General features: G+C 38.2%; 1 protein-coding gene across 1 annotated transcript in view; it reads right to left on the bottom strand.

The window, feature by feature from the left end:
* Positions 1–2,496: 2,496 nt before the first annotated feature.
* Positions 2,497–23,852, bottom strand: part of LOC147180588 (alanine aminotransferase 2-like) — a 28,123-nt gene continuing 6,767 nt past the window's right edge. Inside the window, exons 2-11 of the mRNA XM_086072784.1 lie at positions 20,939–21,028; positions 20,245–20,353; positions 19,156–19,289; positions 18,606–18,849; positions 17,190–17,269; positions 16,984–17,120; positions 11,912–12,086; positions 11,665–11,820; positions 5,960–6,072; positions 2,497–2,963 (exon numbers count right to left, since the gene is read on the bottom strand). Of these exons, the coding sequence (XP_085928910.1) occupies positions 2,873–2,963; positions 5,960–6,072; positions 11,665–11,820; positions 11,912–12,086; positions 16,984–17,120; positions 17,190–17,269; positions 18,606–18,849; positions 19,156–19,289; positions 20,245–20,353; positions 20,939–21,028 (1,329 nt within the window). The 3' untranslated portion in view covers positions 2,497–2,872. The remainder of the gene's footprint in view (positions 2,964–5,959; positions 6,073–11,664; positions 11,821–11,911; positions 12,087–16,983; positions 17,121–17,189; positions 17,270–18,605; positions 18,850–19,155; positions 19,290–20,244; positions 20,354–20,938; positions 21,029–23,852) is intronic.

Raw genomic sequence — 23,852 nt, 5'->3', positions numbered from 1 at the left:
TGTAATAAGTACAGTAAATGTTCATAATTAAGTTGCTATTGATGTTTTTAGATCCAGACGTTGAAATTGTATGCATGATGTATTGGCAAATGCATATGCAGCATGTTTACGTAAAAAAAAATGTTTTATATCAGTAATGATGAGGGAGTATTTGACAGAATTGGAGAATATGGAAATAATGGTGTGGAGTAAAGTCCGTTTAGCCATCTAAAATATACATTTATTTCTAATAATGAATCAACATTTATTTTCTGCTTTCTAACATAAACATAAAAAAATATATAAAAAGATAATAGTGGAAAAATTAAAAGTAGTCAATTGTCATTTTATACGAGCCCAAAAATATTTTAAATAATGAGTTTCATTTTCTGCTTTATAAAATAAGAAGAACAAAAAACAGCTTAAAAATTGAAATGGAATGAAAAAGTGAGTATTTATTGCATATCACAGGTGATTTTCTTCACTGAAGAGGTCAATTGGGGCTAGAAGCAGGTCACGCCATTACTTTGGTTACACGTACGTCCGCTAGCTTAAGGCTGAAAGTCGGTTTAATAACGCTTGCAAGCTTTAAGGTGTGCAGTTACGCAAACACTTTCAGCACTCCATTCGCCGCTATTCAAATGGCCGCTTTAGTTGGTAGCAAGTTTTTTTTTTTTTACTTGATTTTCACGCATGCGCACTTAGAATTAATTTGGTAACTTCATTATTTTTCATGTACAATTAATACCTTTAAAAATACATTTCACCACTTGCTGTCGACTGAAAATGACATCACAGGTGCTCAGGGCTCAGGTATCGAACAATCAACAACAAAAGCTAAAAGGCATGTGTTAAATATGTTAAATTGTTTATTTAAATAAGGACCATCACATTTAATGTTATTCATAATTCACGTAGTTATAATCAATGAAAGAATTCAAAGGGATACATAAAATGTAGATATGTTTTTTTAAATTGTAATTCTCAAAGTGTCCTATACTTACCACTTTTGCCATGTGGGCTCCCTCTAGTGGTATGCAAAAGAATTACTGAATTTTGTGTTCAAACTGCAAAATGGGTTAGCAATTTTTTTTTTTAATCCAGTGCTGCACTTTTGTTACACACAGATTAGTTGTTTTTAACTTTAACAAAACATATACATTTGCATTTGAAAACATTAAGTTAGGTGCAATCTCTGTTTAACTTTTATGCGCAATCCATTTTTAATTGAATCATTATTTAAGTACTTAAAATAATATTTTAAGCCCATTGTCAGGGGCGGTGTTACATGGTGGGCAATGGTATTGATATGTCAACACACGAGTATCGAATACCTACTTTATTTACTTATTTATTATTTGCTATTTATTTACCTATTCATATTATTTATATGAATGAGTAAACCGTTGATCTGCAATTTGCAAAATGACTTGTATCTTGAAAAACACGTAATTCTGGCCACTTGTAAATCAAGGCACAAGTGCATTAATGGAATTTTAGCTTGTCATTTTAAAGATTTTAAAAAAGAAAAAAAGAAGGATGTGATATATTTCAATTGACGAGCATAAAGTAATTAAGAGATAATATTTTTCAAGAATCAAGTTGCATTATGTTAACTCATTCACTGCCATTAAAAATTAATTTGAACTATTTCTATTAGTTTAACATTTTTTCCCACTTATGTGAGAAAACCTATAATTTTTTTTATTATACATTTAGAACAGGAATAAAATTGGTGAATAATCGTGAGTTAACTAGTGAAGTTATGCAATTAAATATGATTACAAATTAATCGCCTGATGCCACTAATTTCTAATAATCTTTTCATTTTTTTAAAAAGAAAAATCAAAAGTTTATTAATTAAAAAAAACGTTTTAATTAATAAAAAAACTCATGATTAATCACAAATTTTATATCTGTTCTGAATGAACAATATTTTTTTTTAGGTTTTCGTACTCTTAACAAAAGTGGAAAAAAATTAATATAAATAGTTCAAATGAATTTTTGACGTCTATAGCCGTCAATGGCAGTGAATGAGTTAATAGTCCAAATATTTTGATAAAAAGGCTGAATTCCACAAGAAACTAGTTGTCATTTGTCATCAACGCATTTGACATTTTTCACCTTTTTATATAATTTTGGTTTAATATTATTCTTTTCAGCAGTGCTTTAATGCTCCCTTTTTTCTATGACTCTATCTTACTTTTTCTTCTTTCAAAACAACACCATAACAGACAAAGTTGAGTTTCCCGTTCATTTGCACAACATTATTAAAATAATAACACTGAAACAATTTTGGCCCCAGTGAGACTTACTACAAAAACAGAAAGTAAAAAATATTCACTTTTGGACCAACTTTGCATATAATATAAGCTTGATGGATGTATGATTAGCTTATTCCATTTTGTCAGCGCTCTGCATGCTTTCTTTATTGCTCCTAGCTAGAGGAAAATGACCCCTTTGTCATGTTATAAGTTCTGCTTCTATATTTTTGTTTAAAAAAAAAAGAGGCAGGCATATGCTGGAGAATGACATTTATTTTGGTCATGCAAATTTACTTGCCGCGCATTTCCCCAGTCCCGTCCGGCCTGCAGCGATGAATACTTCATGGTTTGTTTCTTTAAGCAGCATTAATTGCATTTTTCTTTTTAATTAAAAAAACAACAAAACCTTGGCACGTATTCTTCCATACTCACCATCCACACTGTACAACAATTTTGACGCCAACTTAAGTTTTGAGTGTCCTTGTCTAGACGTCAGCTAACGTCCACGTGGAGGAAGGAAGTGCGATAGAAAGAAGAGTCAACGTGAAGGCACTTAAAAAAAAAAAAAAAAGAGGATCGGGAATTTGAATTCAAAAGTTCTTGAGCACGTGTGGCAAAAGGTAGGGGACTTAGGAGTACTGCTTGGTGAACCTCTGGTGGAACTCCTTCACTTTGCTTAGGAGGATCTTCAGCTTGTCGGCCGGAGGCAGGATTGTCATCCTGTGCAAAAAGGGGAAAACCTTTCAAAGGCATGAAGATAAAATATTTCACATATTTTCTTGCCGATTCCATTGACAAGGGCAGCAAATAAAAATAAAAGATTATTCACATTTTCATAGTAGATTACAGTTTTGCCTTGAGAAACGGATGACGTGACTGCAGACTCAACTCACTTCACGACAGTTTGTATTATTAAAAATGTTGACGCCAATATTTTGTTCCTTTATCAGCCTCCTAGATTGTTAATAATCGCAACTGGCCCTGAAAAAAAACAAAACTAAAACATATTGGTCTATCTCTACTCACAGGCATTTATTCTTCATCCTCTGCAAAAACACATTTCTGTTGATGACGGAGTCAGTTGCAAAACTCTTCTTCGTGTCTTTCACTGTGTCTGTATTATACTGCCACCGGGTGGCCAAGACAGGCACACCAGGAGCAGCACAATGTCCATTGATTTGAAGCAAAACATTTGGCATCAACTGTTACTGTATATTTTTATAAAGTACAATAAAAAGAGACTGAAGGGAGAAAGCCTCAGAAACAAACAAGAACTGAAAGAGGCCGCAGTCAAGGCTTGGAAAAGCATTTAAAATGATTATTCGTTTTAAGTGTATTTAATAGGGATGTAACGATTCACTCAAGCCCGATTCAATTCAATTTTCAATGTCATTGTTTTTGCTTTTTTTTCTTACAAAATTATTCATTTTCCAACCAAAATTTGTTTTGTTTTTTACATGTTGTCCTTGTTACAAACATTAAATACCATTTAATATTTCGTAACTTTATTAATTTTTTTACTTGAAAATATTATTATAAAAATAATATTCTGCCCTCGCAACACATTCTTTGTAAATAAAGTTGAATTGAGTATTCACAAAATTCTTAACTCATTCGCTGCCATTGACGGCTATCGACGTCCAAAATTCATTTGAACAATTTTTATTTAACATTTTTTCCCTTTTTTTTTTAACAAGCGTATGAAAACCTATAATTGTTTTTGGTACATTTAGAACAGATAACTTTGTGATTTATCAATTAATTAAGATTGCAAATTTTAATCGCCTGATGCGACTAATTTATGATTTTTTTTAATAATCTTTTTTTTAAAGAAAAGATTATTTAAAAAAATGTTGTAAATCGTAATTAATCGCATGACTTCACTAGTTAACTCACGATTAATCTTTATCTGTTCTAATACAATAAAAAAAAATTCTAGGTTTTCAAACTCTTGTTAACAAAAGTGGGGGGAAAACATTTACTAACAAAAATTGTTAAAATTAATTTTTGACGTCTATAGCTGTCAATGGCAGTGAATGAGTTAATTTACTTAATGAGTTTAGTTTTTCTTTCTTTTTTCCCATTTTTCCAATTATACAAGTTTGTCATTATCCTTGCGAGGTAATTAGAATATCAAGCCCTTAAAAAGCACTCCAAGTCCTTTGATTATAAACCTTTGTGACGCGAGAGTCTTTTTGGCCCGCCTTTTAACATCCGTAGGAAGCCTGTCAGAGAGCAAGCACGTTGTTAAACCAAGCCATGCGTCTTCAGCAGCGGAGCGTTTAAAGATTTCCCCCGACTTTGAAGGATCACCGTTAAGAGAAGTGGTTCAATAGGGACGATAAAGCAAAAAGCTTCTCCTCAAACAATCAATCCATCTACTTGCAGAGTCAATTAGCAACTCTGGGCTCAAATACGTAGAACAATTCATTAAGATGCCTTTTGAAAAAGTTAATTTATGAGGACAACATGGCGATTTTTAACATCTTAATCATTTGGGGTTTTTTTTATGTGAGTGACCCCACACATGATGAGGAAAAACTACTGATCTTATAGTGAACGACAGCACATCGCTCACGTAACAATATATGTTGTAGTACCGAGACTGACCTGTGAGAGGCAGTGTGGTGCCAAAGTGCAAACATGTACAAAAAATATAACGGCAGAAATAAACTTGACAAACGTTAAGAAAAGTGCAAAAACATAATCATCAAATCACTATTATTATCATTACAAATTAATACAATGCCGTTAAATAATATATACCCAATATTTTTTTTCATTTTAAGAGATACTTAAAAGTGGGGGATCTTTTAAACCCTTATACGACAATATTTCAACATTTATTTTATGAAATTAATTTTACATAAAAAGAAAAAAAGTCCAAAATAAAATAACCATAATAAAAATATTAACGATAGGGGGAATCAATAATTAATACAATTAACAAAAAAAGACAACAATTTAGAAATCATATTTAATAAAATAATTGTCAATGGTAAAATAATTGTGGGGAAAAAAGATGAAGAAATTGCCAGAAAAAAATAAGAAAAGAGAGACTTGAAGTAGGAAATTGTTTAAAAATGCCTTTTGTGATTAAATTGTAAAATAATCATTGGAAATACTTTAAGTGAAAACAATCACTCAATACCTGAACTACAATAATATTTCAATATTGATTTTACAAAATGTATTTTAGAATTGTAAGAGAAAGTTAAGTCAAAAAATATCCCCAAATCACTAAGATATTACTATAATAAAATGCCATAAATGTAAAAAAAAATCTCATTAAAGAAAAGAAAAAAAACTGCTGAATGAAGAAGAATTAGGAGTAGTAGAAGATGAAACAGATGAAACTAGGCTAACTATTAGCTACGCTGCAGTTGCAAACTCTTGTCATTATTGTGGTGAACAACATGGTAAACACTTCACCCAATTCGTTGCTCCTCCATTTGTAGATTGGTAACAATGAAGCCTCACATCGTTACGTTTCAGGTCACAATCATGGAGTCTGTGGCTCAGCCAGACTTGGTGTTGACCACACACATAAGGATTTTTTATAAGTTGTTTAATATTTACGATTGTCGGCCAGATTGGGTAAAAAAAAAAAAAAAAATCCATCTTAACACAATCAGGCCTTTATTGACTTTGTTTGGAAAGGATAAAAAATAAACACTGCAATTTGGCGTGATTATCGGTATGCGTGATTTTCTTACCTGAAGTGGTAGGTCCCGTCCTTCTGGCCGAAGCCGCTCCCAGGAACAAGGCAGATCCCCGTCTCCTCCAACAGTCTCATGCAGTAGAACATGTCGGGCTGTTGACCTTTTCCCTTTAAAACAAACAACACATTTTTCACAAGTTGGTGTCAATTTTTTAAATAATGAAACAATAATAAAAACTCCAGCACTTGACTGCTTAAATGCCTTCAAGGACATGTTTATTAAACAGCTTTTGCAGATATATGCAACATGTTAAAGGTTTTTTGTTTACAATCAGCTTTTGCACCAACTATAATGTGGCTTCCGTACACTAACTCCCAAATAGCTGCTAATTTGCGGGCTAACTGTTAGCTCGCGGGCTAACTGTTCACCCACACGCTAACCTCGGGATAACTCCCAAATAGCCGCTAAAAATGGCTATTAGGTTAGCTTGCAAGCTAACGGTTAGCTGGCGGGCTAGTAGCCGCTAATTGCTGCTTATTGGCTGTTAGCACTGCACGAGCAACCAATCAGATGGTGTTGTGGGCGGGCTAATGCTGCAGGGAGTCAACAGCCGCTGACTCAGAGCAGACGGAGGAGAAAAATGCCCGTCAGAGCAAAAATAACAGTTTTTAATATATCGGCAAAAAAAGCAGGAACAAAAACATTTGCGAAGTAACTATGACATTTCTAAAAACAAAAGAAGTCCTGAAAATTACCATAAAATGTCCACAAAATTGCCATAATAGTCAGAAAATTGATTTAAGAAAAGGCAGGAAAGAAAATGTTGAAAAAGTAACCAGAAAATGTCCAAAAACAAAAAGAAATCCCCAAAATTATAATAAAATGTTGACAGAATTGATAAAAATTTAAAAAATGTATAGCAAAAAATGTCAGAAAATTGACAGAAAGGCAGAAAATCTAAAAATGTATGAAAAACAAACCATTAAAAATGTATATATATATATATATATATATATATATATATAGAAGAAAATGAATCTCAAAGTATTGATACTGCAAATGTTTCTGTTTGATGCAGCTCTAATTAGCGCTTGGGCCCTCAGTACACTAGCCTGGCAAGCCACACCCACTTTTTTTTTTTTTTTTAAAGACAGTGAGTCTGGACAGGCGTCCATAGACAGCGATTAGGCACCGGCCAAAAAGGGGCCGGCCAATCAAATTTGTCTATTTGCGTGACGTCGTCTTTGTGAGCAACGTGAGCTGCGAGCTTACTGATTTATAACGTTGTTTGAATATCACAACAGAGTGACTCATGACACCATGAATCTTCAAGTTTTTCCCGCAACGACGACATAAGTCATTCACTACTGTCTCTCTTCGGCTAGTAGCCATGTTGGATTTTTACTCCGTCTCCGTGAAAAAAATAATAATAATTCAACGAGTCGCTTTTCTGATGTCACGTCCGCTCTTCGCTCATTGGTTCGTTAGTTAGCCCAGGTTTTCCCCGCCTCAAAAATGCGACTGATAGGCCAAAGCCGCGAGTGAGTCTGGATTTCCAGGCTATCAGTACACTAGACTAACACTAACACGTTGTATCCATCCATTTTTTTAAATTTATTTGGCCTAAAATGGCTGTTTTGACAGCAAAGGTTGCTGACCCATGCACTGTATGAAGCTACTCAACTTACTTTCAACATAGTTCCTTGGTACACAGACGCCACAAAATGGTGCCAAAGTTGTTATATAAGATATGATTATTTGGCACAAAAATGGCAAATAAATGAGGCTTTTCAGGTCCTAATGGGCAATAGTTCATCCCCAAAACAAAAAGTCCATTTGTGAATGTTGAATTGCAAATGTAAACAATTTAAATAAGCACATGTAAATCTTTTAGGTATCCAATCACATTTTGTGGCACCTTCTGACCTGTACATAACCCCCCCACCCACTTTCTTTTTTTCCCTAAATTTTTCTCAAGCTGTCGTGCTAGTCCAGAAGTCCTCTGGTGCTCCCAAACTGGTGGAAAACTATTGCCTTAAGCAATTAAACTGTTTTACAGAGAAGGAGCTTCAGTTTTGTTAACATTGTTGTTGGGATTTTTGGCCCTTTGGCAGAAATTTGAGTTATACCAAGTGCCCATCTTTATCTACTTACAAAAACCTACAAGGGTTCGGGTTAAACATTCTATGGTGAAGTGGGCGCAAATAAAAGCAAATTGACTCGTTTTTTTAAACAGCATTTGAATGAATTAATTAAGCCTGAAAAGCTCTCGAGTCTTATTTGCGATTGTCGTTCAGCCTCCATGCGGGGGAACAGCGCACTTTCCCTCGTCCAGGGTCGCTGGAACGCAGAAGCAGCCTTCAGAGACTTCAGACGGCGACCTCACGCTCCCCATTTGAAAGAAACCAATGGATTCCGCTCCAAGGCGACGGGCAATGTGCGAGGACGCCTAATGGGTTACGCTTTAACGACGTCCCATGGCGTGACCGCTAAACAAGCCGTTGCTCGCTCGGAGAGAAGACGGCAAGCGATCGGGGGCCGCTCGGATAACCGATGACGCGGGGGGGGGGGGGGGGGAAGTTAACGAGGATCAATCGGCGGGTCAGCTGACCTTTTCATGTGGGAAGCTAATCAGATTCTCTCTCTTTGCGGACAACCGCGTCGCATTAAAGAGCTTGCTTAACACGGCTTCGTGTTGCGAAAGAGTGCAAATGTATTCATTTGAAGGTTTTGTGGGATTTATCACTCAAGTGGACATATATTTTAAAAAGTTGTCTTTTAATTGTTTGTATACAAATTGTAGTCAGAACTCACAAACATTAGCAAGTTGAGCTAGCTGCAATTTGAGTTTAAAACGCCATTTTCGAGGGTGGTAGCATGCCACATAGTTAGCTGTGAGGTCACGCATACATCTTTTTGACAGCTATCTGACTCCATAGGCGACCAGCCGAGGGCGAGCACTGACTCTCACCAAAAAAATTCAGCTGTAATAGGCTGTAGCTCACCCTAATGAGGATAAGCGCTACAGAAAATAGATGGATGGATTACATGAGAAATTGCCTGGATAGTTTATAAAGGTTTTATGATGGCAACATTTTATTTTCATTTTCCCTCTCGGGCAAATAATAGAGCTCGGACTTGAAATCGGCGTTTGTTATTCGTGCACATGTGTGTTCACGTTAAAGGTCCCATCGTATAAAAATGCACTTTAGTGGGGTTTTCTATCAATAATGTGCATCCCCGGCCCGTCTACAAATCCAACCAGGTATGAAAAAAGTCAGTCGACTTCTTAAACTTTCTCGGGCAGATTAACCTTCCATGACTTAGTGATGTCAAAAAGACACAGGTTCCGCCCCCTCGGGTTAGTGGCACCGCCTCTGGTAAAGGTTTGTCACGCCCACTGAAATTCGAAAAGCTGACTTGGCCTTTCTTTTTCTCCCCCTGCTCGCAAATGCTCCGTGGAGAGGGGAAACAATGATCAGGAAAACGTGGTTGCTTCCATCGTCCCAAGTCTTTGAGAAGACAGTGGATTATATTTTATTTTTGAAGGACGTGTACCGACATCATTTCTCAAAGGACTGTTTTGTTAGTGAAAGCCTGTTCAGAGCTGTATTTGCAACACATTTAAACATAATGGATCGGTCCCAACAGTGAGACACGACTGCAAACGGGAAAGATGTAAGTTTACCATTTTTTTATTTAGCCATCCGTCCTATCCTTTCTAATAAGAGATGTGCACCTTCTACCATATTACTGGTGTATTTTTAGTGCTTCAAGTGGGAGCAACATTTGTCGTGTAGAGGTTGTTTGGTTACAAGAGGTCGGGTATGATAAAGCAGACGGTGGTTGGGTAATATGAAGCGGTTGCGTATTGTTTTGTCGAGATACAATCCGCGGTGGTTAATTTGCCGTGACTGGCAACTCGCCCCCCAGTTGACTTTTGTGATGCTAACCGGCCGCTAAGTGGTCTCGACGAGACGGCTTGCGCGTTGCGACCGTGCAGTGGCCTAAATGTGCACATGTGTGTTATTCATAACCGCTTGTAAATGTCTACAAGCATTCACGGCAAATCGGGAGACATTCACGGCAAAAATAACGTTCGCGGGAGATTTGCCGGTTACGGCAAAATAACCATTGCCTAAACAATCACAGTTTAACGCTACAACATAGTCTCTGTAGTAACATTATGCTACTTTTTCTTGTGGTAAAACGTTATGCCACTTTTCCACATATTAAAATAGTTGTCAAATGTGTAAAGGACATGTCTGTATTTTCCTTTTTTCTTCTGCTTCCATGGCCGGTCGTTTCCATTCACAACATTAGCACATGGCTACCATGACCGAAATCACTGCCCCTTCGAGAGAGAAGGGTGTGGCCTAGGCGTGGCCTGCTGCAGCTATTTTACATAAAAGTGACACACCCCCTAAAACAGGCTGTTTTGAACAGAGCGTTTTTAGGCTGATTTAGGGACAGCAAAAATATTAGATCCAAAGTCAATTTTGACAAATGCATGTCACAGACATGTCTTTTACACATTTGAGAACTATTTTAGTATGTTGAAAAGTTGAATCATAGGAGACCTTTTAATGTGCAAGTACCGAATGAACTTGACTCAGTTACAAGGTCTGCATACTGTTCAACAAGCCACATTTAAGACTCTTAATGAGTTTTTTAAGACCATAAGAATACAATTCAAGACCCATTTCACATCAATAAAGGAAAAATGTTGTGAACCAAGGTTTGTTGGGAAGTCAGAATATAAAAAAATATATAATAATAATAAAAAGGTCAACTTTACAGCCAACGGCCGTTGAGTATGAGTGTTGCTGCCTTGATCAATTCTGACCGGGCAGCACATGTAGCAAAACATTTAGTTCCGCTTTAATTATGTTATGCCGTCCTCAAAAATTGAAACATTTCAAAGCAAGATTGAAGTTTATGCACGTTATAAATAAAAGCAATGTCAATAGATTTTCAAGACCTTTCATAGTCTTATTCAAGAACTAGTACGAGATTTGGGGAGAATTTTAGACATTTTAAAGGCTTTGAATTCACATTATTGGATTTAAGACTTTTTTTCTCTTTTTTATTCGACTTTTTAAGACCTTGCGGATACCCTGGGTGACTTATTGTACGTTTTTTTTTAAAAATGCTTCATACTCCCAACAAATGAAAAATGTAATTTGATCAAAATGGTAAATGAAGTGCACTTGCGTTGAGCAAAGTTAACCTAAGGAAAGGTTTTCCTTTCTCGTTTAAAATAGCATCCTTCAACTTGCATTATCCCTTTTACTTGTTGTATCCTGACCAACGGTAAGAATCCAGGATGTTTTTCTTGCTTTGGTCCAGTAAACCCGTCTGTATTGTGTCGTACCAGCTAGCTAGCGCTAAGCTAACCTGTCATCTTTGGTCCTGGGCTGCTTAACAGTTGAATTGAATGCTTATTAGCTGGCTAAATATTCCAATACACACACACACACACACACACACAGACGATTCCGGATGTCCGGCTCAAAGGCAGCGTGCTTTCACACGACGCATGTGCCACTCCCACACATACATACATCACACATACTGAGACGCCATTGTGGCCATTCAGCATTCCTCTGTGATAATACACACGCGACAATGCTATGACTCATTCTAATTCGAATATGACAATTCTGATTCAACAGCTAATTGGCATCTCCACCCGAGTCACCCCGATTCCTTCACAACTCTACTAAATACTTTTGAGTTTTGCCCAGTGATAAACTTACCGCTGCCTCTTCGACAGCCTTCTCTGGAATGCTAATACGAGGGAAGGAGTACATGGCGCCTTGCACAGGATTGCAGCTGATGCCAGGCACGGTGTTAAGCACCTCCTCTGTCAGTCTGGCCTTGTCTGCTAAGGCACTTAGGGTGGCCGTGCGCTCCTGAATGGCAAGAAAAACAACAAATAAGCATTCACAGAAAAAGTCCATAAAAACAAATTTGATTCATTTCTTCGACGAGATTTCATTGCACCTTCGTGAATTTGTCATACGACGGCTCTCCGGGCTGCGGCGGGTTGACCACCAGGTCCATCAGCGCCTGTCCGGGAACGGGCGGGCACAGGCGCACCGACACCAACTTGGTCAGTTGGGCCTTTACATCGTCGTCCATGTTGATGATCTCCATGTAGCCGCCACGGAAGCCACATCTGGGGGAGGCAAACATATGAAATGCAGAGTGAGTAGTTTTAACTGGAGGAACAAGTCGAAGTAAAAAGTAGGGGTGTCAGGCGATTACAATTTTTAATCGCGATTAATAATTGCATGACTTCAATAGTTAACTCACAGTTAATCGCATCTATTCTAAATGTACAATAAACTGTACAGTAAAAAAAAATTCCCTAAATTTTCATACTCTTGTTAACTAAAAGTGGGAAAAAAATTATTTTTTTCATCATTAAAACAGTAATTTCATAATAATTCATAAAATTGAGTTAAAATTAAAAAATATGTACTCAACTGTAAAAAAACTAGTGATATTGATTTGTGTTTTTTTCTTTTCATATTAAAAGCTATCTAATCTTTAACATGAAGTATATTGTGAAATTCTGCACATTTTTAAAATTGTAAAATACAACTTGACCCCAGTATTCACAAATATATGCATTATTATTATTATTATTAAATTTAGTACTGCAAAATGTTGACATGGACGTGTCTGCTGCGTTGCGACTGGAATTCCCCCAGTACACGCTTTCCAAAATAAGGGGCGGTCATTAATCGCGCGTTAAAAAATTTGTGCTGTTAAAGGAACTTTAGATTAACTCAAAATTAATTCACTAATTTTGACACCCCTAGTAAAAAGCAACATTTTGCTGAGATCAATTTACTTAGATAATGCAATTTTCTTTACAGTTGCTTTGCTTTTGTCTACTCTTATAGAGTCTACTTCTACCTCATGCACTGATTTGCTAGCTAACAGCCAATCATTGATCAATTGTCGACGCCACAAATTGTCATACTGCAATTGATGGCTCAAATCATGTCTAAAAATAAAAAATCTCTTCTTAACTCATTCACTGCCATAAATTCATTTTTTTTATATAAAAAATTAGCTGTTGGCAGAATCCCCTGTCAAAAAGAGTTTCAACACCCACCGCCGGCAGAGCTTCTCCCTTGTCCTGAGGGAGGCGGGGGACATTGAGTCCGAGTGGACCATGTTCCGCGCCTCCATTGTTGAGGCGGCTGATCGGAGCTGTGGCCGTAAGGTGGTTGGTGCCTGTCGTGGCGGCAATCCTCGAACCCGCTGGTGGACACCAGCAGTAAGGGATGCCGTCAAGCCGAACTAGGAGTCCTATTGGGCCTTTTTGACCTGTGGGACGGGTACCGGCTGGCCAAGCGGAATGCAGCTTCGGCGGTCGCTGAGGCAAAAAGTCGGACATGGGAGGAGTTCGGTGAGGCCATGGAAAACGACTTCCGGACGGCTTCGAAGGAATTCTGGTCCGCCACCCGGCGTCTCAGGAGAGGAAAGCAGTGCGCCATTAACACTGTGTATAGTGGAGATGGGGTGCTGCTGACCTCGACTCGGGACGTCGTGAATCGGTGGGAAGAATACGAAGACCCCCTCAATCCACCAACGCGTCTTCCTTTGAGGAAGCAGGGTCTCCCTATCTCTGGGGTCGAAGTCACTGAGGTGGTTGGAAACCTCCTCGGTAGCAAGGCCGGGGGTGGATGAGATCCCGGAGTTCCTAAAGGCTCTGGATGTTGTGGAGCTGTCGTGGTTGACACGCTTCTACAACATCGCGTGGACAACGGGGAGAGTGGCTCTGGATTGCCAGACTGGGGTGGTGGTCCCCCTTTTTAAGAAGGGGGACCGGAAGGTATAGAGGGATCACACTCCTCAGCCTCCCTAGTAAGGTCTATTGAGGGGTGCTGGAGAGGAAGGTCCATACTTGGAATCTTGGATTCAGGAGGAGCATTGTGGTTTTCGTCCCGGCCGTAAAACAGTGGACCAGCTCTATACGCTCCAGGATCTTCAAGGGTGCATGGGAGTTCGCCCAACGAGTCCACATGTGCTTAGTGGACTTGGAGAAGGCGTTTGACCGTGTCCCTCTGTGAGTCCTGTGGGGGGTGCTTTGGGATTACGGGGTACCGAGCCCCCTGATACGGGCTGTTCGGTCCCTGTACGACCGATGTCAAGAGTTTGGTCCGCATTGCCGGTAGTAAGTCGGATTCGTTTCCAGTGAGGGTTGGACTCCGGTTGCCCTTTGTCACCAATTCTGTTCATAACTTTTATGGACAGAATTTCTAGGCGCAGCCGAGGCGTTGAGGGGGTCCGGTTTGGTGGCCTCAACATTGCATCTCTGCTTGGAGCGGTTCACAGTGTGAAGCGGCTGGGATAAAAATCTGCACCTCCAAATCCAAGACCATGGTCCTCAGTCGGAAAAGGGTGGAGTGCCCTCTTCGGGACGGGGATAAGATCCTGCCCCAAGTGGAGGAGTTCAAGTATCTTGGGCTCTTACTTCACGAGTGAGGGCAGGTTAGAGCGGGAGATCGACAGGCGCATCAGTGCAGCGTCTGCAGTGGCGCGGACTCTGTGGTAAAGAAGGAGCTGAGCCGAAAGGCAAAGCTCTCGATTTACGTTCCTACCCTCACCTACATGGGATGCAAGCGGCCGAAATGAGTTTCCTCCGCAGGGTATCCGGGCTCTCCCTTAGAGATAGAGTGAGTCAGGTTCAACACTGAGAGTAACTAGGCCACATAACATTCACATGCATAATTGCTTTTAAATATGGAAAATGAAGCAGATTGTTTTATACCATTGTTCAGCTCATTCCATATTTGTAAACCTCGATAACATACTGAACGCTAAAACGAGTACATTTTAATTTCCGATATTTCCCTTTTAAATGCAATAAATGTATAGTATTTTGTAGGTAGGAACAAGTTCACACCGAGTATTTAGCTTGTTAACCACGTTATGCATTGAGCATATATTGTGAAAAAGGTTACATTCAGTGTCTTAGTGGTGTCCACCCTGAGACCGGAAGGTTGTGGGTTCAATCCCTGGGTCATACCAAAGACTCTATAAATGGGACATATTTGCCTGCCTGCTTGACACTCAGCATTAAGGATTGGAATTGGGGGGTTAGATCACCAAAATGATTCCCAAGCACGGCCGCTGCTGCTGCTCACCGCTCCCTAAGGGGACGGGTTAAATGCGGAGAATGAATTTTGCCCCACTTAGGCGGGTGTGACAGTCAGTGAATCTTAATCTCTTTATATACACGGAAGACAGCATTTGTAGGAGAATTATATTTAGACCAAGATATTGCTCTTGTGTTTTTTGTTTTCAATATAAGTAATTTGGCAGTATACGTAGAGTAAGTATTATTCCAGATAATAATACAATATGTCAAACGAGGCTCAAATAGCGATCCACACAAGTATAACGACGACTTCAATGGTAGCAATTGTCCTAATTTAAAAAATACTCCTTCAAGTTTTGGTAATTTTTCAACCAACTCATCTCAACGCTTTTTTGAAATTTATAGATTGATCATCCTAGAAGTTTAGTAAACTCAACTTTTTTAATTGGGTCTAGCATCCGTAGTTATGTTAATGTCATGATTTATGCTAATTCATGGAGAAGACAAGCTAATATTCAAAGATATTTTATTACATTTGAACCAAGTGTTCCGTTTACCTTTGCAAGTTGCTCATTCAAGAGCTTTTCATATGGAGGTAAATATGGTGCAAAACTAACTTGTGCAAAAAATTTGTACCTGTAGAAAAAAGTCTAAATTTGTATCTGTAAAAGTCGTGATTTGTATCTGTAAAAAAAATGTGTGCCTGTAAACAAAAAATTTGTGTCTGTAAAAGAAATTTGTACCTGTAAAAAAAAAATGTGTATGTGTAAAACAAATTTGTATCTGTAAAAACAAATTTGTACCTGTAAAAGTCATGATTTGTATCTGTACAAAAAAATTTTTGTACCTGTACAAAAACTATAAATTTGTATCTGTAAAAGTTGTGATTTGTACCTGTAGAAATGACAACTTGTAGTCAAAGAAGTCGCCACTAGGAGTCACAAGTGGGTTTTCTGCTGCTGTTCAGTGACGTGAGTTTTGCCCCATTTGTCGCGCTACAAATGGAGCAAAACTAATTTGTACTTGTAGAGCGCCGTGATTTGTACTCGTAAAGAAGGGGGCGGGCTCTGGTGTAATGAAGGGTTGTTTTGACCAATCAAGTGAGAAGGATTTGAGCGGATTGGAGCGCAACCTCATTGGTTTAGCGAACGACGGTGGCGGGACTCGCGGAAGGATACAAGCAGGACACATCGTCGCCAACCAACATACATATTAAGAATACTTCAGTCGACTGAAGTATTCTACATGTGGTTATGTCACACAAACAAATTTGTGTCATCGGCAAAAATACGTTTCTGAATATCCCCTGAAGAAAAAACAAAATCATTAACATAAATAAATAACAAAAGGGGGCCCAGAATAGATCCCTGGGGAACTACAAATTCTGCTTGCCATTCCTGAATTTTCTGCATTTATATTTACATATTGCTGTCTTCTATAAACCTAATAACTGTAGTGCTATAGGCCTACCAGACACTGTAATGATCCGTAACGATGTTTGCTTGCTTGCTGTGGTGTGAAAGTAATGATTTTGATTGACATTGACTGCAAGAATCCAATGTTTTTACCTAAACATAGATTTATTTTTATTTTTTTAAAGTTTGCATTCAGATCAAATGTGAATTTGTTCTTGGAAATATGCAGTTAATATAAATAAATTGTAGCAAAGTATCAAGGGATCTAAAAAGGCTACATTATGTAAAAAAGGCAGCAATTTTTTTTTTTACTTGTAACACATTTTGTGATATTAATTTTATAGTTATTTAATAGATAGTAAGTCTGACACTTTTCTGTCTTTGAATCAACAATGCTGCCAGTTTAACTTCACCCTACAGAGCAAAGCGAATCCTATTACTTTACGGAAAGGTGCTGAAACAAACAGAATAAAAAGATACATGAAAAAATCCAACCAAAGAGTAGTGCTTGGTAGAAAATCAGCTTAAGAGCCCTCACTTACTCTCCCATGTAACATTTGGAGGTGGAGTGGAAGGAGGCCAGCTCCACCGTGTTTGAATACTCGGGCCCCATCTCAAAGAGCACCTTCTTGAACGAGTGGAACTGGCACCCATCGGCGTACACGTTATCCTGGTACACCTGGAAAGAAGATGGCGGTATGACGGAGGGCGTTTACACGTGTTTGTTTAAGAATTGCCGAGCGGTTACCTCGTCAGCCATGAGGAACAGCCGTTCCTTGGTGGCGAATCGGATGACGTCTTCGATGCACTTTCTGTTCTGAACCTGGCCTATGGACAGGGAGGGTTGATGAGCCAAAATGCTTGTATTGCTTTAGAGCCATCTAGTGGCATTCCTGTTAAACAATTCAAGGTTACTCAATGTAGATATGTAGATCAAAAATAAATAAATAAATAAATACTTCTTCTTTTTTTTTTTACACCAGTTAGGTTAAACAATTCAAGGTTACGCAACGTGGTTTGAAAAAATCAAATACAAATAAATAAATAAATGAATAACACCAGTTGGGAGTTAGACTAGTGGTTCTCAACCGCGGTCCTCGAGTACCCCTTATCCAGCCTGTTTTTCCATGTCTCCCACAAGCAACACAGGTGTTTCAAACGATCAGCTAATCAGCAAGCTCTGCATGAAGCCTGATAACGATCCTCAGCTGTGTTGGCTGGGGAGACATGGATAACAGGCTGGATAGGGGTACTCGAGGACCGGGGCTGAAAACCAGCGGGTTAGACCATTCAGGGGTTATGCAATGTAGTAAAATAAATAATAATTAAAAAAAAAAATTAAACACCAGTTACTCAACATAGTTAGAAAAAATATGATAATATAAAATAAATATAAAATAAACAATACATAAATAACACCAGCTAGGGTTAAACAATTCAAGTTTTACACAACGTAGGAAAATAAATAAAATAAAATAAAAAACACCAGTTCGGTTAAACAATTCAAGGTTACTCAAACATAAAAAAACCACCAGTTAGGTTAAACAATACAAGGGTTATGCAACGTAGTAAAATAAAGAAATAAAACAAACAAAAACAATTCACTCAACATGGTAAAAAGTTCTACCACTAAAAATTTTAATCTTGCTTAAACCCACTTGACAGCTAATGTCTACAAATAATCCACACTTTATAAAAAATTAAAGTCCGCAACATACTTACATATAGGCCACCCACCACCTTCTTTGCACAGTAGAAATAAACAGAACTACCACAAAGTAAAATAAAAAAAAATAAAAAATTCACGTTATGCTATTTACACATCATGATTCATTCAACCGCTCCGCCCACCAGTTATTCATGATGAATGAAATTAATAAAATTACCACCCAGTATTTTAGTTTATTTAATATATTTAGAGCCTCTTTGGTGCAATTTGTTTGAAGGGAATGTGCAGCAAGATCTGACAGACCTAACAAAGACAATCTTTCTCTTGAGTGAGTTTACTCAGTTGCCATGGAGACGCCTCAGCTGTCATCATGACAGCCTACAGTTAGCTGGCAAGCTCTCTATGATAAAAATCCTGAATATTTAGCTCATTTCTTTTTTTCTTTTTTTACCCATAATGCTTTTATACAAAAACAAACACTAAAGGGGCTTTTACCGGTGGGGTTCCCGGGATTGATGATACACAGAGCTCGGGGGTTGCAATGGCCCCGCGCCTCGTCCAGAGCTCGCTGCAGCTCGCTGATGTCCAAGCTCCAGCAGGCCTCCTCGTTGAGGTAGTAGTTGACCTGCACGGCGCCCAGCTCGGCAAGCGCAGCTGAGTAGAGAGGGTACTGCGGGATGGAGATCATGACGCCGGTGCGGGCCGCACCATCGCCGCACACCAGAAGCTTGAGCATCGTCTAAACAAAACAAATACAAATAAATACAGCAAGGAGACATAGCAGTAGCCAGAAAGGTACACCGCTACAATTAACTTAATTTAAACACAACATGCTGATGGTGTCATTATAAATCAAAAACATTCAATCACTCCCTGGTTTAAAACAGCAAGCTCACAAACATGAGTCATTAGTGACCTCTGGTGGTGTAAGCATGCTACTACAATTGGCCAGCCACTTCAAGAGGGTGAAGGTGACTAGTCGGGTTTAGCTTGAGCACTTTTCTTGCAATTGAATGACTGAAAATAAATAACTCGAAATCTTTACCACAATGCCATCGCTGGCCCCCGTGGTGAGGTAAATGTTGTCTGGGTCGCAGTACATGCCGCCGTCTCTTTGTTGGATGTAGCGGGCAACGTCCTGCCGCACACAGTCGATGCCTTGACTGGCACTGTACGAACCTGAAGAAGAGAAAAATAGACAACAAAAGTAGTTGGAGTGAAGAGAGGGCAGTGCCAGGTTGTTATTAATTATTAGGTTTAGCCCCTAAAGTAACCAAAATATCTTAAATGCCTCTCGATATGATGCAGGTTTCTTCCCCCTTATTTGTTTATATTCTCAAGATTTTCCAGCATTTGATATTATTTTCCTTCATTTCTAAAGGCACATGCAGAATTCTGGGACCATTGAAGGATTATAATCTGGTTCTGATCCAAATCGAGATTTTTCAACTTTGCAGAGGGGCTGTTATCGACTGTGCGTCAATTTTGCTATTATAGCTATTTAAGTTAATTTATATTTATTTTATTTTTTAAGTTATTCAGTTATTTAGTACTATTATAACTGACCATATACTAATAAGTGTGAACACTTTTTCTATCGGGCCATTCCAGTTGTGACGTTTTTACTTTTTAAAATAAATACAATAAATATTATTTTATACAAACAGGCATTTAACATTTTATATTCATAAACACTCAATCACCAGACAATTTAATTCAAATGCAAATTAACTACGGATTGATTAATCAATTATTGATTTATTCCAACTCTACCTTCCAAGTCTACCTGGTGCATTTAAAATTCGGACAATATCATTCCACTCCTCCATATTAATTAAACAAATGATATGAATAAAAAATGGTCAAACAAATATTTAATATTAGACATCATGAGCATTTGTGGGTTAAATTTAAGAATTACATAGTGGGCTGGGTCAAAAGTTCATCGGCACCATAAAAATAACCCTCGTGTTTGCCCACCCCTGCTCTAGAAGTCCCACTACAAGTCACCATGACAACGCAGCGCCACAAATTGACCCCCTGCTCATGAGAAGGAGGAGCACAAAAGTGTAAATGTCTGTCACGTATATAAAAGCTTGTTGTTCACGTTGGATAAAATACGACTGCAACACACCCATACTGTTGCCACCACAAGACTGCAGGATGCGGCGCGCTCTACTCTTAGCGTCCTCCGGGAACGTGCTGTCATTGAGCAACTCGGGGTAGGAGCAAAGCGCCAGCACCTTCAAAGCAACATGGAGACAGGCGGTGTTAAAGCGAATGTGGTATGACGTCTACCACATGATCTTATTTGAATGTATTGTGTTTAAACTCATTAATTCATTGCCATTGACGGCTATAGACCTCAAAAATTCATTTGAACTATTTCTATTAGTTTAAAAAAAAAATCTACTTTTGTTAACAAGACTATTTTTTATTGTACATTTAGAACAGATATAAAATTTGTTAACTAGTGAAGTCATGCGATTAATTACGCTGACATTTTTTAACTATTTTTTATTTTAAACTAGTTAACTCACAATTAATCACAAATTTTATATATGTTCTAAATGTACAATAAAAAAAATTCTTGTTAACAAAAGTAGATTTTTTTTTTAAACTAATAGAAATAGTTCAAATGAATTTTTGACGTCTATAGCCGTCAATGGCAGTGAATGAGTTAAAATGCACGGAAAGATTTTTGAACACATAAAAACATTGCAAGCATAAAATGTAGAGGTTAGCGTCTGTGTGTAGATGTGAGCCTTTAAAAATAGTTAAAAAAAAAAAAGAAAAAAGGCATAATACTCTCATTTAAGGGAGCTAACCTGTCGAAAGAAGGTGATTGGCTGTTGGCCCATGGCGTGTGCATCACCAATGTTGGCTTTGATGACCTCCTGGAAGGGCTTCTTCCTCCCCTGTTTGACACAAACACAAACAAGTACAATCCAGGTCATTCAAGTCAAGCTTTTCTTTTGTGTCTCACATTTTTTGGGGGGATTTGGCTAACAATTTGTTGCTAAATTCCAGCACTTGGACAGAACTCAAACCTAAATGCTAGCAGATTGTGGCCCATAAAAAAAAGAGAGCAGCGCAACTGCAGGCATACCACTGAAAAACACATGCTGGGATTAATTAAAGTGGCTGTTAGTTTGCCGCTTTGGCTCACATATTAACCATTTATGTACAACCTACCTTATGTTTTCAAATGGTTATATGAATATGAGGGGTGTCAAAATTAGTGCATTCATTTTGAGTTAATTTAAAGTTCCTTTAAACGCCACTATTTTTTTTTTAAACCCGATAATGACCGCCCTTTACTTGGAAAGCCTGTACTGGGGGAATTCCAGTCGCAACACAGCAGACACACCAACGTCAAAATGACATTTAAAAATGGGCAGAATTTCACAAGTTACTTCATGTTAAAGATTAGATAGCTCTTAATATGAAAAGAAAAATGCACTGAGCGGTCACCAATGTCTTACAAATGCAATTATGCCATCTAGTGGCAGAAAAATGACCTCAACACAAATCAATATCTCACTCACTTTGTTACAGCACAGTGTCGGTCCATCTTTTTTTAATTTTAACTCAATTTTATATATTATTATGAAATTACTGTATCAATGACTAAAAGATGCAGCCATGTTTCTATTAGTTCATTTTCCCCCCCACTTTTATGTTAAGAGTATGAAAACGAAGGGGGAAAAAAAGTTTCTTGTACAGTTTATTGTACATTTAGAACAAATGTAAAATTTGTGATTCATCGTGAGTTAACTATTAAAGTCATGCGATTAATTACAATTAAAAATTCCAATCGCCTGACAGCCCTAATGAATATATATTAGTCTCCTCAAAAGTATTGAAACAGCAAGGTCAATTCTTTTGTTTTCCTATTACCGGACCTTAACCCAATAGAGCACGCATTTGACTTCCTGAAGAGGAGACTGAAGGAAGGGTCGCAGGCTTGAGGCAGTTATTGCAAGTAAGGGTTAAACCTCCCAACATGAAACGTTATTGTCTGTTCCAATACTTGTGCTCACTTGAATAGTGGGCGGCTTCAAACAAAAGGTGCTCTGTCCTGAATTGTTTAACACGTCACTCAAATGTCTTCAGTATACAAAAACAAAGGAATATACCTTGCCGCTCCAATACTTTTCAAGGGCACTGTATAATTGTGAACATCATTGAAAATGTCCATACCTTATTCTATTTATGATGACATAAACATACATTACACAGACAGGCTTTAACCTCCTAAGCGATGGCTGGGAAGGTGGCCCCGGGTTAATGGCACCCATAAACGTAAAGAGGTCTGTTTTCCGGGGCTGTAATGTAAACGTTGTGTTGTAGTCTCGAGCAGCTTTCCGCCAGGAGGGAGTTAAAAGCAACATTAACTGACACGTGTCCAAACAAACAAGGACCCTCGCACACGGTACACACTCGCAGGACGTTCACATTCGACATTCCCCTGGAATCAAAACAACCTGTTTGTCTGATTAAACGGAGCAAATGTGAGTCTGTTGCCGCCTCATTGGTCAGAGAAAAGAAGATTCTGGACCAATCCAGTTTGCCGGAGTGCAGCACACCCCAAAGTCACACCACAGACTCAAACAACCTCCTTGCTTGCCGTCCTTTATCAACTGATAAGTCCGCTGCACAAACTATTTACTAGACTAGTAGTCCAAAATGTTGATAGTGGAACTCATTTATCAGTTTTACTGACATTTAACGAGTCGTTAGTCGTTTTAAAACGCGTTGCCCTTTAAAAGTGAGGGAGGAAAAGAGAGAGTAGTTTCGTGACAGATGTAGCTTGAGTTGTCATCAATGTCAAGTGAGGAAATAAAGGCCACAGCTGCTAAAATCCAGCTGAATGCTTGGAAATTTTTGAAACAAATTCTATTCCATTATTGCTTTTACCAATCAAAATTCATCATTTCCAAATGTAGCACATCCTGAGGTACGATAAAATGGCTCTGCAATTTAAATCCAACTGTGCCAAAGAACTGGTATGTTATGCCCACTGGTTGTTGCTAAATATGAATAAGTCAATGAAGCATCCAAAAACAACAGTTATAATCTAAAATACAAACTGCAAAAGCTGTAGAGCTAATAACATGTAAATTTAGTTGACTTACTATTTTCTTGGCAACCGGTTCAAGTAGTATGACCGACACTATTAACTGCACAAATTACTAAAGTTTCTGAAGTATTTACAGCAAATTTCTTTACTTCGTGTTCGTAAGGCAACCCGTTTAGGCAGCAAACTAATCGAGCCGATACTATGTACAGTGGTACCTCGGAGTTTGAACATAATTCGTTCCTGCTAAGTGTTCAAAGTCCCAATTGTTCAACCTCCGAAAAAGATTTTCCCATAGGAAATAATGTAAATGCAATTAATCCGTTCCCAAGTTCCAAAAACAGAAAATTCCTATTATAATTTCTATTAATGTTTTTTTTTTTACATTTCACCTTGTACAGTATTTAAACAATAAAAAATACCTTAACTTTTTTTGTTGTGGTGTGATGGCATCAGTGGATGATAAATGCTATGTTAATGCTTGCTTTAGGTCAGTGCTGAGTTTGCGTATTTTACATTGGGCATATTGTTAAGACTACTAAGCGGTCCTTGCGTGCGTTGTTTAACGTCAGGCACGTTGTTGAACAGCTAAGGGGGGTCCTCGTGCCAGTATTTACAGAAGTAGTCACGGTAGTTACAACTGCACGATGATCTCCTTCCTA

The sequence above is a fragment of the Leptonotus elevatus genome, chromosome 1, assembly GCF_054856555.1.
Source record: "Leptonotus elevatus isolate MCC_2025b chromosome 1, RoL_Lele_1.0, whole genome shotgun sequence".
NCBI classification, from domain to species: domain Eukaryota; kingdom Metazoa; phylum Chordata; class Actinopteri; order Syngnathiformes; family Syngnathidae; genus Leptonotus; species Leptonotus elevatus.
This window is presented reverse-complemented; position numbering and strand designations above follow the sequence as displayed.